Genomic DNA, 12,791 nt, shown 5'->3' with positions numbered 1-12,791 from the left:
AGTTAATGGCTTTGCTGATACATTGCACTACATACGACATGTAGCGCAGATAGTCATTTGAACTCTCTGTAAAATATGCAGGTTTCTCAAATGGGGCATCCGTTACCTTCACTTCTAGGTTGCGGAGGAGTTTTCCAAGCTCCAAGCGGTGAAATCCATTCTCCCAACTATCCTCAGCCTTACAGCAATAGCAGTGACTGCTCTTGGGTCATTCGAGTCGATGGGGGCCACCGTGTTCTGCTGAACTTCACAGACTTTGAAATAGAATCTCATCGTTCATGTAGCTATGACTATGTTGCAGTGAGTACTGAGAGATTATTATTTTTTAAGGAAGAAGAAAAACACTTTCCCATGTCTTAGTGAAATTTGTCCTCACCCTACCAGCTGCTATTTGCCTAGGAGGGAAGCTGCTGTGAGTGCAAATAACAGCTTGGGGATAAATTTCTGTGGGAAATTCCTCTGCTACTTATTCACATGGGTTGTACCCAGGATGCTAGTGGAGCCACTTGTATGTGTACACAGAGTAGTTTCACATGGATGTTCCTGCAAGTATAGCACTTTCTATCTCAGTACCAATGTACAAAAAACGAGCCATGTAAGTTATGTGCATGATGGAAAGGCAATATCATACCATGGTCCTGGTCCTTCACTTGATGAGCAAAATCAAAGTTGCTGTTTTTTTTAAGGGTCATTTCTGAAGCTACTGTACATGTTGGCAGGCTTTTTGAAAAAAAATTATAATGTTTTAGGTTCTAACAACCACAAAAAGTACCGAGCAAACTGAAATTTGCACTGTGGTCTGCAATACCAGTAAGCTATGAGTCATTCTCTTCCAACAACTGGAACCGATTAGTTTTGAGTTGTGTTTCAACTTAGCAATATAAGCTAAGAGAACATAGAGTGCAGGCTAAACCTGGAAAGCTATAAGCGATATTTCAAGTCATCAGGAATTTAAAATATAAGCAAATAAGAAGGCGGCTTATATTCCTGTGTTATAGGAAGAGATGTTCCAAGTAGGTTTCCACCCTGTTTCATTTATAGTAATAATATGATTTGCTTTCGGGATTCATGTGGGACAACCCCTTCCCTTTTGATCCTCATCTCTTGCTCAGGGTGGCTAGCCTGTTGCCCTCCAGATGGTGTTGAACTTCAACTCCCATCAGCCTCACAACCAATGGTCAGCTGCCATTCTCTCAGAACAAGAGATGGCACACAAAACACCACCACTACCCCAGTGCTAGGCTGGGAAGAGAGGAGACCCCACCCAAAAACTAAGCAATAGTAGCTATCCTTTCCTTCCCAATCTCTCCACCCTGCATGTGTGTGCATGCACGCACACACGCACACAGACCTTTTCTGACCTAATAATGTATCCATGTTTCTGATTACCCAACGATGCTTATGCAAAATGCACATGGGTGGAGTATTTGTGATAAATTACACTGTTTGTTGTTTCCAGGAAAGCACAGTTATAAAAATCACCAAGCTGAATGTACCAGTTTCTGTACATTTCACTCATGTGTTTTGTAGCCATCCAATCTGAAGCGGCGTCTTTGGTCAGGCTTTCCAGCATTTGGAGACGATTAGGGCATGAGCACAAGAACATGAGGCACTTTCAGGGGAAGCGAGGAAATCTGGTCGCTGTTGAAAAGTGCATTACGCCCAACTTCCAGATTCCCTCATTCTTCTGTCTCTATCCCTCCTGCAAAAAAATAAAATAAAAAATGAAACAATGAGAGAATGAGCATTACAAAATTATGACATTTTGACAGTCACAGTTTGCTGATAGCGAAGAGGCCTGACTCATCCCATTGTGACTTTTACCCACCAGCTCCACACATGATGAGATTTGCAATTTATCATGCCTCTTGAAGAAACTCAGTTTTCAGTGGCATTTCAGGATGTGGCAAAATCTTATACACCACATAAAGCTCATTCCGGGGGGTGGGGGGGGGTGGAGGATTATTCCACAAGATAAGATGTAATTCTCCACTGACTTTCCTTATTTAGTGACAATTGCCAGAGGGGTAACTGAACTCAGCTGAGATCACGCTGCTGTGTACTCACTGCATTTCCACTGCTGGGTTTTTAATATGTGTTTGCACATCATTCTACAAAATGCATATGCATCTTGCAGTTTGTTATGAAACACTACTGTTTGGGGCATTGTTTTTCAAACCAGATTCACACCAATTAGAACCCTTAAGCTATTCCTCCCCCTCCCCCTCCCCCTCCCCCCGCTTTTATTTTTATTTATTTGTTTGGTTTTTCACATTAAGATGTTACAATCACATATTGAACATAAATCATAAAAACAAGATTCCAAGGAATCTCCTGGACTTCCATCCTCCTCTTTGTGGGTCCTAGTATTAATCATTTCCTCCTGCATCTTTTATATCTCCATTACTGTATATCAAAACTCACCATTAAACTACAAGTGATATTCCATTCCTACTAACGATTTTAACTGTTTACGATGGTCTTTAAGATCATTTATAAATTTCCCCCAGAATCCTTAAGCTATTCCTAATTGATCTCTTGACAAGGTGTGAAAACCTTTGCATAGGGCAAAGCCCTCCCTGCCCTGTCAGTGCCCACTGGTGTGTACACAAACAGAAACTAATCTGACACTAATGAAGCCAGACTGATGTGAACAGCTTGGGGGGGGAAGAGTTATGAAACACAAATTTAACTAATAAATAAATACAAAATAAAATAAAATAAAGAGAGCCAATTGAATTTAGTTTGAACCTGTACTAAACCATGCTAAAAATGCTAAATAGCAACACATATCAGCTACGCCCCCTGGTAAAACACCAGTTTCAGCAATAATTCTGGTGGCATCCAGACTGCCACTATTTTGGAGTGGGATTCAAATTCAGGATGCACATTGAAGGCTGATTTGGAGTTCCTATGAAACAAACCCTCTTCCCCAAGAGACGTTTTGCAATAAGGAAAATTAAGTGTAGTGTAACACTTGCTTGATACTACATTGTATAATCTCCACACAAACAAATCCGGTCTTCTGTCTCAGGTTCCTACACATGAATAACTTCAAATATCACACCTGAAACCTGGTATTAGTACAGTACATGTACAATTTGGATGTAACTGGCTAGCTTTATTTGCTGCCCAGACTATGGTTACAACATTCTCATATTGTGTATTTTTGCCTTGGTAGATAAGCAATGCTGTTCTGAGGTTCTTAACTTGAATCATATATACTGCTCTGCTGTATAGGTATTTGATGGTTCCAATGCTGAAGCTCCACTTCTTCGGAAAGTTTGTGGGCAGCAGCGACCTTCTCCTATCCTGTCCACCCAAAATACCATATTTGTACGGTTTCGCTCTGACAGCACTGTCCATCTCAGAGGCTTTAGGGCTCAGTTCACTGAAGGCAAGTTTCTTACTGTCATGAATATATTTTAATTATTGTCCTGGCTAGGGTTACTTCCAGACTGAGTGTTTATCGTGCGATCACTTCTCATCATGCATGCAACACGATACAATTGCTATCTAAATGCCAGTCTGTATCTCCCTTTCTTAACCTTTCAAGAAAAAACCCAGTAAGTTAAAAAGAAAGAAAGAAAACATTGTTGCCAACAACCCAACTGCAATATCCTGGCTCCCCTCAAAGTTTTCTTTAGCTCAGCAATCTAATTCAGAGGAAAGCAACCTTTTGTTAAACTATTAAGAGTGAGAAACAGTTGCTGATGTACCTAGAAATCTAAATCAGTAGATTGCAAACTATCTTCTGCCCACCACTGATGGATCAACCATCTGATTCAATAAAAGGCAGCTTCATATCATTATTTAAAAAAAAACCCGAAATGGATATTTGACCATTATGGGAAGTGATTTGGGGAGATTCCAGAAAGCAGCTTCATCACATATTGTCAGCATCTGTGCATGCATGATTTTAAAGGAAGGTCTAATTTCATTATGCTTCCAGGCCTAGTTTTATACACACCTTAACCAATGTTCATTTGTATCTTTTATTCCAAAGAATGTGGAAGTGTCTTGGAAGTTGATTCAGTTGGTGCAGCCATTTCCTCTCCTCTGTACCCAGCCAAGTACCCAAACAATCAGAATTGCAGTTGGATTATCCTAGCTCAGGAACCATGTAAGTTAACAACAGACACACATCCCTCTGTTGTGGGAAAGCAGGCTGAATGACTAACATCCTCCCCTCATCTGTGATAACAATGCAAAATTCCTTCTTTTCTTCTTTGCAGGAAGTTCTGTATCCTGGTAGATGGGCATGACCAAGGGACACTTAAATCTTTTTCTGAGTGGGAATTAATGCAAAAAATAGGTTCTAGGGCAAAATGAGATAACGCACAATTTCGGCATTCTATCCCTAAGTGCCCCTAAGGTTTCAAGGTTGTGCTGAATGCTATAAAGCTCAAATTACAACAGTGCAAATGCAAATCTTGTGCTGGCACACAAGAGCCCACAGTTCTTTGAAACTAGCATTCATTTGCAGATAAAATTGGGAATATATGTGCAGACCAGGAAAGGAGAAGGGAGATCGCTGTGCATTAGAATAGTGTGAAGAAGGAGTGCAATGAGCCTGAGGCTCCTTGTTCGTGCATGTCTGAACCATCTCAATATGATTAAGTGGTTCTATCCTGGTGAGGGGGGAAAAAAAATCAAATAAATAAATAAATAGCCAGCCTTCAATGTGAACATTAACTCAGGTCCTCCTGTTGTGAAATGCAAAAGTTTCCCTTACATATCTTTCTCCCAACAGTCAATCATGTCACACTGTCATTTACTGACTTTGAAACTGAAGACAGATGGCATAATTGCAGCACTGATTACGTAGAAATTCAGGAAGGGGATAATTATGATGCACCTCTGCAGGGTATGTTAGCATTTACTTATTTTGTTGCATTATTATTATTATGCATCATCATTGTCAGGGAACTGTCCCCGGCTCAGTGCAGGGTGGTGCAAGGGCTTTCGGGATGCTACAGAGAGCCTCAGCGACACCTGAGAAGCAGCACCTCCTCTTCCAGTGGGAGCAGCAGCGATGCCTCCAGTGGGGAAGGGGAGGAGGTTCAGGGAACTGGCAGCCAAGGCTCTGGGGATTTTAGAGAGAGCTCACACCCCACTGGCGCAGAGGGAGGCACGCCACTTCCACACACACACACCCCAATTGCGCAGAGGGGTGCCACGTAAGGAAAGAAGGGGGGATTTCGTATCCCTAGACACTTATGCTGGGGGAGAAACCGGAAAGGGGCACTCCCGGATTCTGCTGATGGATGAGACAGACGTGATTTGTTAGCTCTGCACTGTAAATAGTTTTGCACAATAAAACCATTAAAAGGAAGCTACGGAGTTCGGCTGGTCACTCATGAGCAATTAACTGAGGACCTTACAATCATAATCATCATTATTCTTGTTTTTAGCAAATTCACTTGTTTGCAGACAAAATTGTGACCTTTAAAGTTGGAATGGGTGGAAGATAGGTGACATTTAATACCAGGTGTGGGGTGGATTTGTGAAGTGCCCCCCTCTTCTGCACCTGGTACTGAATTTAACCCCCTCCCCAAATGTAAGGGCTTCCTATGTCATAACAGGTAGTAAGGCCCTTGACACCTGTATCTTCATTTTGGAAGCTATCCCAGAAGCTCCATTGAAGAGCAATGTAGTAAACTTCTTTAAACAAAAAAAAAATAAAGAAATGAGGACTGATTACAGGCCCATGATTAATGGATGAAACATGACCCCCCAAAAGGTCTATCAAACATTTAATTTATCTTATGTTGGTCTTTTCAGGGCGCTACTGTGGCACCACCATTCCACATCCTGTCACTTCTTTTGGCAGTGCTTTGTCTGTCAGTTTCATCTCCAATGATGCAAATACTGCCAAAGGTTTCCATGCCGTTGTTGCTGCATCAACATCTGGTAAGCCTGTCTCTGCATACTCCTAGATGGGGGTAACCATTTTAAAGTGTTGCGCCACATTCCTTGGCATCAGGAACTCTTAAATATGTGGCAGTCGCTTTGAGCAATGATCTCATCAAGAAGGAAAGAGCAAGGCTGGAGCTGGGACAGTAAAGGCAGTCAGTGAAAACCCAGTAGGAATGCTAGGGTCTGTGACAGATTGCCCAGTCAATAAGCAAGTGGACATTGGGTCCTGTGCAGCCGTGTTCTTCAACCCTAGGTCCCCAGATGTTATTGGACTAAAGCTTCTATCATCTCCACCCGACTTAGCCAATGGGTGGTTGGAGCTGTAGTCCAGCAGCACCTGGGAATCCTAGGCTGAAGAAGATGGAGTGATTATTGGCTGATAACCAAGGGTCAGCACAGAGCTGCTCTAGGTGAGTGAACTATGGGTGGGATTGAGTGCTTGGTATCACCTGTTGTCAGGGACTAGCAGGGCTCTGAACAGTGTGTGGCGGAGGCAGGGAACCAGGAGAGGGTAAACCAGTGATTTAGGGGGTTCGATGCCACCTGCTAGGAGGAGTCTTCAGTGTAACATTTTTTTAATGTATTCTAGCCTGCACCTTTCATTTAATGCAAAAGTGTCATGTGAGGACCATGGAAAACTTTCAGCCCCACAATGTGCAAGAGTAGAGAAATTGATCCACTAGAGAAGCTTCCTATAACTAGGATTTGCTATTCTGAGTCATAAATCCGAGATGAAGATATTTGCTTTTCTTAAGAAGCTACACAAAAAGGAATTCCCACTTTTTCCTGGACAACAAAACCTCTAATCTGCTTGCAGCATCTTTCTCCTTTTCCGTTGATCTTCTTGCAGCTCATTTCTCCCTCTCTCCTTTGCAGCCTGCGGAGGTACCTTCCATATGGAGAGAGGAGCTTTCAATAGCCCCAACTTCCCTGATCCTTACCCGCCAAATATTGAATGTGTCTGGAACATTCTGGTCTCCCCTGGCAACCGGCTCCAGCTGTCTTTCACGTAAATTGAATTTCCAAAGGGTTATTGTTCAACCTTTTAATGGAGCTCCAGGAAGGAAATGCTGTGTTTAGTAGGAAATGTAATTACCAGCATGTAAAAGTGTAGCGGTGCCCACAACAACTTGGAAAAAGAACACAGTAGTGGCCATAAAGGGCCTGCCGTCTGTTTCTTCCGCCATGCATTATCGAGAGCATATCATGGTCGACATTGAAACAATTGTATTCTATGCTGTAAATGCCACTCCTCTGGTATAGCATAAACAAGGAGAGATTATTAGATATCCTCCTTCTTTTGCCTCTGTGGGATCTCTTGCAAAACAAACACACATATATATCCCAGACTAATCAAGCAGCTATTATAGTACATGTCTAGGATTGACCAAACTGAACTGGTATTTCATTCCCAAATACTTTCCCCCTAGTCCAGAGTCTCTTGCACAGTTGTAAGAAATGAATGTACAATGCAGAATGAAGCAGGTGCAGTACACCCTTATCTCCTTGAGGAAATCATGAAATCCTATGTGCACACACCTTCTAGGCAAAAAACCAAGTACATCCACGTCAGTGCACTAAGCAATTAAATCTAATGGAATGCACACAAAGTCATGCACACACAAATGTGCCAATAAGGACAGCACTCACAGCATTCTGTCACACACACACACACACACACACACACACACACGTGTGTGTGTGTTGTGTGTGTGTGTCAGCAGTTCCTTCCCAGTTATTCATAACTGAAAGGAAAATCACGAAATAATGGGAGGTCTTTGAACCGTCTTTAAGATGTCAGTTATTATCTGCTGTGTCTGTTATCAGTTTTGTATCTTTTTATTTGGGAAAAGCTATTTATTTTTTGAATATTGGTCTTACAAAATTGCTCCTCTAGCATGTTCCAAGGAATAGCTCTAAATGAGTTCGAAGTGTGTCCAGATGGGCTTTTGGTTCCATTTCATAGTGCCCTGAAGACATATGGGCCCACTTAAACTGGAAGGAAATCTGAGTAGTGATATTTTGTGCATGTTAACCATAGAAAACTCTGGCTTTGATTTTCTATTCATGGCTGACCTTCAAAATACAGAATACAATTTTGATATAGGAAAAATACAGTTTACCTAGCATGCAGGGTTCAGATTAGTTCCTGGTGTACACATATGACAAAGCCAATTTGTTCAAGAATGAATGTCAGCCAAGATGTTGCTGGTGAAACTTTGAGATGCAGAGGATCCAATTTTTAATCCCCACCCCACCCCATGCTCACAAGAAGACTTGGCCAATGTGTCTTAAGGGAATAGGGTCTCTAAGCATGTGCAGAATCCTATATAATCCCTTCTCAGAAACATCAACTATTCTCTACAAACCCTTGGATGAGAAAGAACAACTTCTGTATAAGGGCAAACGTATGATTTAAGACAAAATTGCAGATCGGCATCTTTCATTTAGCAGTTAAGCCAGAACCCATCGCATGTGCTTTTGAAGTCATGCATTTTGCAAGGAATGCATACACACCCATGGACAAAAAAGAAAACTAAAAATACATTCAGAACCTTTAAAATGGTAAGGAGCTCTTCCTTTGGGTTTCATGCAGTTAAAAAGCAAAATAAACACTGAACCTCCCCCCCCCAAAAAACCCCAAATGATGCATTTCCTTAAAATTGAATGAATTCTGAACAATGCATTTGTATAGATTAGAATTATAGAGTCATAGAATTGGATGGGACTTTGAGGGCCATCTAGTTCAACCCCTTGCAATGCATGAAACCTGCCCACTGCCATCCCAAGCTGGGCTCGAATCACCAACCTGCTGGTTAACATCCAGATGCACTGACCCATTGCGCCACATGATCCACAAGCCAACATGTGTCAATTGGCTTACTAATGCCAGTGTGTCAAGAAAGCTGGTTCATCTCAATTGAAGAGCACATCCTTCCAGATGTGTAGAGTGGTAAACTGATGCCTTAAACCAGGCATCCCCAAACTCGGTCCTCCAGATGTTTTGGGACTACAACTCCCATCATCCCTAGCTAACAGGACCAGTGGTCAGGGCTGATGGGAGTTGTAGTTCCAAAACATCTAGAGAGCCGAGTTTGGGGATGCCTGCCTTAAACCCTGTATTATAGCGCATAGGGCGAACAGGATACCATGGATGGTATTCAACTAATTCAGAGTAGACCCAGTGAAACTGACAACCATGACTAAGTTAGGTTTATTAATTTCAATGGGTCTACACTTAGTAAAACTAAGTTGTATACCACCCGTGGAAAGGATAGGATATAGAAGTAGACAGTATAACAGGATAGCTGTAATTTGTAATAATGTGATGAGGCTCACTGATAAATTTTCCCATATGTGTTACACTGCAAATGGACTGGATCCCATTTTATACGGAATATTTTGGAGCCCTTAAATACCATTAGCATTTTACTGACCCTTGTAAGAGGAAAAGTGTGAAATCACTGAGAGATAATTGCTTGATGCAGTACATTCATTTTCCTTTGTATGTTATATATTCTATCCCATGCACTGTTATGTCAATTAATGTGCCCACATTGCTGTTGAAAACAGAGATTTTCAGATGGAAGCAAGTGACGAATGCCACAAGGACTACCTAGAAATTAGAGAAGGCAATTTCAGTGGCCAGCTGGTGGGGCGATTCTGTGGCGACTCTGTGCTGGAGAATTATACGTCTATCACTGGGCACGGCCTGTGGGTGATATTTGTCTCAGATGGCTCAGGTGATGGAAGGGGCTTCCAGGCCACATTTGCTCACAGTAAGTAAATATTGAACTCAAAGGGAAGCAATCACTTTACAAATCATTTGCAAGCAAAGAAAGAAAGATATGTGTAGACATACACCTTGATAATATTGCTGTGTTTTCACTTCTGGAGAGTGCCAGCCAACCACATGTAGCATCATGTAACTTCCTTAACTTTGTGATAGCTTAGTTCACACACAGACACACCTGTTGTGGGTGGGATGTAAGTACTGAAGATAAATAAATCCCCTGGGCACATGTAAATTCAAAAATCCATAAAATATGAAGAGGCAATGTAAAAGCTACATCAAATAAGAGCGTGTGATTTGCCATTGGATGCATTCTTAACCAGAGACCCTTGGTGTCTGTGGTAGAGGTGGCAGGCATGCACTGGCAACGTGGAAGGGTGAAAATACCATACAAAATTCAGAAAGTAAAAAATGGTGGATTACTAGTATACTGACAACTCTAAAAACAAGACCACACCTGCTGAAATCCCCCTTTCCATACAACTATTAAATGTGCAGGAGCCATGTCCTCTTTTGTATCAGGACACCCTGATACAGCTCAGGGTCCCTCTTCACTCAGGTAGGAGTGGACAGCGTAGTGGGACTTCACCACTCACCTGACCTCCCTCCAGCTGAGTCGCTGCTGCATACTGGGAAGGAGAGCAGTGGCAAGGTTGGCACAGTGCAAACATGCTGGCAGGACTGCGCTTCTGCACTGTGTCAACTTCACCATCGCCTGCCCTCACCCCCTTCTCCATCCTGCTGTTCAACAGTGGCTCTCCTAGAGGGAGGTCAGGTGAGCTGTGCAGCCCCAACACATTGTCCATGACGGTACCCACATGCTTAAATTTTGTTTAAGTTAAAATAGCAAAGCCTTGCAAGGGGAAATGAAACTTAAGGGGAAATTGGAGGCAGTATTTGGGGGTGGAGAGGGTCTCAAAGAAAATATCCCCTCTTTTACCTACATAGCAAAATCATTCAACAAAACATTAATAATAATAATAATAATAATAATAATAATAATAATAATAATAATAACCACCTCTCGTTTTTCAGTGTTTGGAAATACTATGGTGGGAAGCAGTGGACAAATTGCATCTCCACTGTGGCCTAGAAATTACCCTCACTACTCCAACTATCAGTGGACAATAACTGCCAACACAACACAAGTGGTCCATGGTCAGATCACACAGATGGATATTGAAGATTTGTATAGCTGCTACTTTGACAAGCTGAAGGTGGGCTTGAACTTGCAAACTTTTTTATTTTGGTAAACTCTGGTACAAATAAGTCACAAAGCAAAAGGAGCTGTCTGATGATTATATCTCAGTTTTAAATGAGCTGAGGCATGAAACAGTCCTTTGGCCACACATACAACCACTTTGATCCTTCCACTATAAGAGTGTAAGAAGACCCTTGCTGGATCAGGCCAAAGGCCTATCTAGTCCAGAATCCAGTTCTTACAGTGGCCAACCAGATGCCTGGAGGAGACCCACAAGGAGGACCTTTCTGACAGAAGCAAACAGGAAGTCTTTGCCCCCACAAAAAGTGGAGAGTATTTGGGGGGAATTCTGAAAAGTGGCCTTCTTTTTCCTCAGGGGGTGAGAAGGAGAACTGTCAGAAATTTGCTCAGAAAAGTGTATCCTGAGAAATGTTGACTCTGCACCTAAAAAACCCTATCAGTGTTACTAATCTTTATTCTCACTGTTGCAGGTATATGATGGGCCCAACACACACTCTCGTCTAATAGGAAAGTACTGTGGTGTAGCCCCATTTTCTTTCACCTCCTCTGGAAGCTCTGTTACTCTCCAGTTCACCTCTGATTTTTCTGTAAATGGAAAGGGCTTCCTTTTGGACTGGAATGTGGTGGAAGCACCTACAGCTGTGGGACATGCCATTCCTATAGGTTGGTCTCCTGCCCATGTGGTTAACCTTTTCGTTGAGAGCGACTGAGAGAAAGGCAGATGATGAAAGTGTATGTATGTTTGTCAGTCTGCATGATGAAATGCTATCATCCAGTGGTAGTCAACCTTTTTTCAGGCATGCTTTTAAGCCAAGTGAAACATTGGAGAGCATACCGTTCTAGTGCGCGTGCCAGTACACATGCCAGCTTAGTGTTGCCTTGACTTTTCTACACAGAATCAAGGAGCAGCCGATAGCACAGGACAGAGAGGCAGGAGGACAGGCTTGACTCTACAACACAATTAAGCCCATAGACCTCTGCTCGTATCCTAGGAAATCACAACCCCACCACCTTTTCCACCTGCGGCATTTATCTTGAAGATTAGCTACCTATTGTATAGTAAACCTTTTGTTCAATATGAGGTGGTTTTAGCAGTCAGAGGGATTGCATTAATTGTCAAGTTAGATGCGACAGCTCAGTTACATTTATATTTGCAACAAGATTCAATGGTGGTCACTGCCTTAGATTCCTTTAAAAGCGGATTAGACAAATTCATGGAGGATAAAAGGCTACACTGAACCTCAGTGTCAGAATGCAAGGCCAGTTGTTGAGGAGCATCAGAGGCCCGTTTCCTGCCCACATATTAAAATAATCAGGAGAGGCCCTGATTTTGTATCAAGAAGACATTAGGTGGGCGCAATGCATGCATGCGCATGCTGTACACACATCTACACATACTCTAGAAGGGATAGGTCACCAATGGACCCCAATTCCCTTCAGTCCCAGCCAACACGGCCAATGATCAGGAGGGATGTGAGCTGTAATCTACAAATCTAGAGGGCTACAGTACATAGAAACAAGCATGGAAGAGAAAGAGTGTTGTCACTAAACAGGATGAAAAATTAATTTATTTTTACCCATGATTTTCTCTTTCATGACAGGAGCCTGTGGAGGTTTCTCAAGAACCGGTGAAATGCCTTCATTTCTGTTCTCACCGGACTGGCCTTCAAACTACAGAAATTTTGCCGATTGTACATGGGTTATCAGAGCGCCAGACTCAACACTGGAGATCAACATCCTATCCTTGGATATTGAGTCTCATCGCTCATGCAACTACGATAAACTTGTCCTCAGAGATGGTGAGAAACACTGGCACCTTTCCATAGTTGTAGACCGCAAATGGAAATCCTGGTTTAT

The 12,791-nt window shown here is 42.3% G+C and overlaps 1 protein-coding gene across 1 annotated transcript in view; it reads left to right on the top strand.

Moving 5' to 3' along the window:
• The window catches only part of CUBN (cubilin), a 134,316-nt gene that overhangs the window by 77,180 nt on the left and 44,345 nt on the right, over positions 1-12,791 (top strand). The window contains exons 31-40 of the mRNA XM_033165105.1: positions 119-300; positions 3,241-3,397; positions 4,007-4,123; positions 4,754-4,867; positions 5,785-5,913; positions 6,796-6,928; positions 9,493-9,698; positions 10,748-10,929; positions 11,405-11,597; positions 12,536-12,733. Of these exons, the coding sequence (XP_033020996.1) occupies positions 119-300; positions 3,241-3,397; positions 4,007-4,123; positions 4,754-4,867; positions 5,785-5,913; positions 6,796-6,928; positions 9,493-9,698; positions 10,748-10,929; positions 11,405-11,597; positions 12,536-12,733 (1,611 nt within the window). The remainder of the gene's footprint in view (positions 1-118; positions 301-3,240; positions 3,398-4,006; positions 4,124-4,753; positions 4,868-5,784; positions 5,914-6,795; positions 6,929-9,492; positions 9,699-10,747; positions 10,930-11,404; positions 11,598-12,535; positions 12,734-12,791) is intronic.

The sequence above is a fragment of the Lacerta agilis genome, chromosome 12 (assembly GCF_009819535.1).
Source record: "Lacerta agilis isolate rLacAgi1 chromosome 12, rLacAgi1.pri, whole genome shotgun sequence".
In the NCBI taxonomy this organism is placed as follows: domain Eukaryota; kingdom Metazoa; phylum Chordata; class Lepidosauria; order Squamata; family Lacertidae; genus Lacerta; species Lacerta agilis.
Note: the sequence above shows the minus strand (reverse complement) of the source record. Positions and strands in the feature narration are given on the sequence as shown.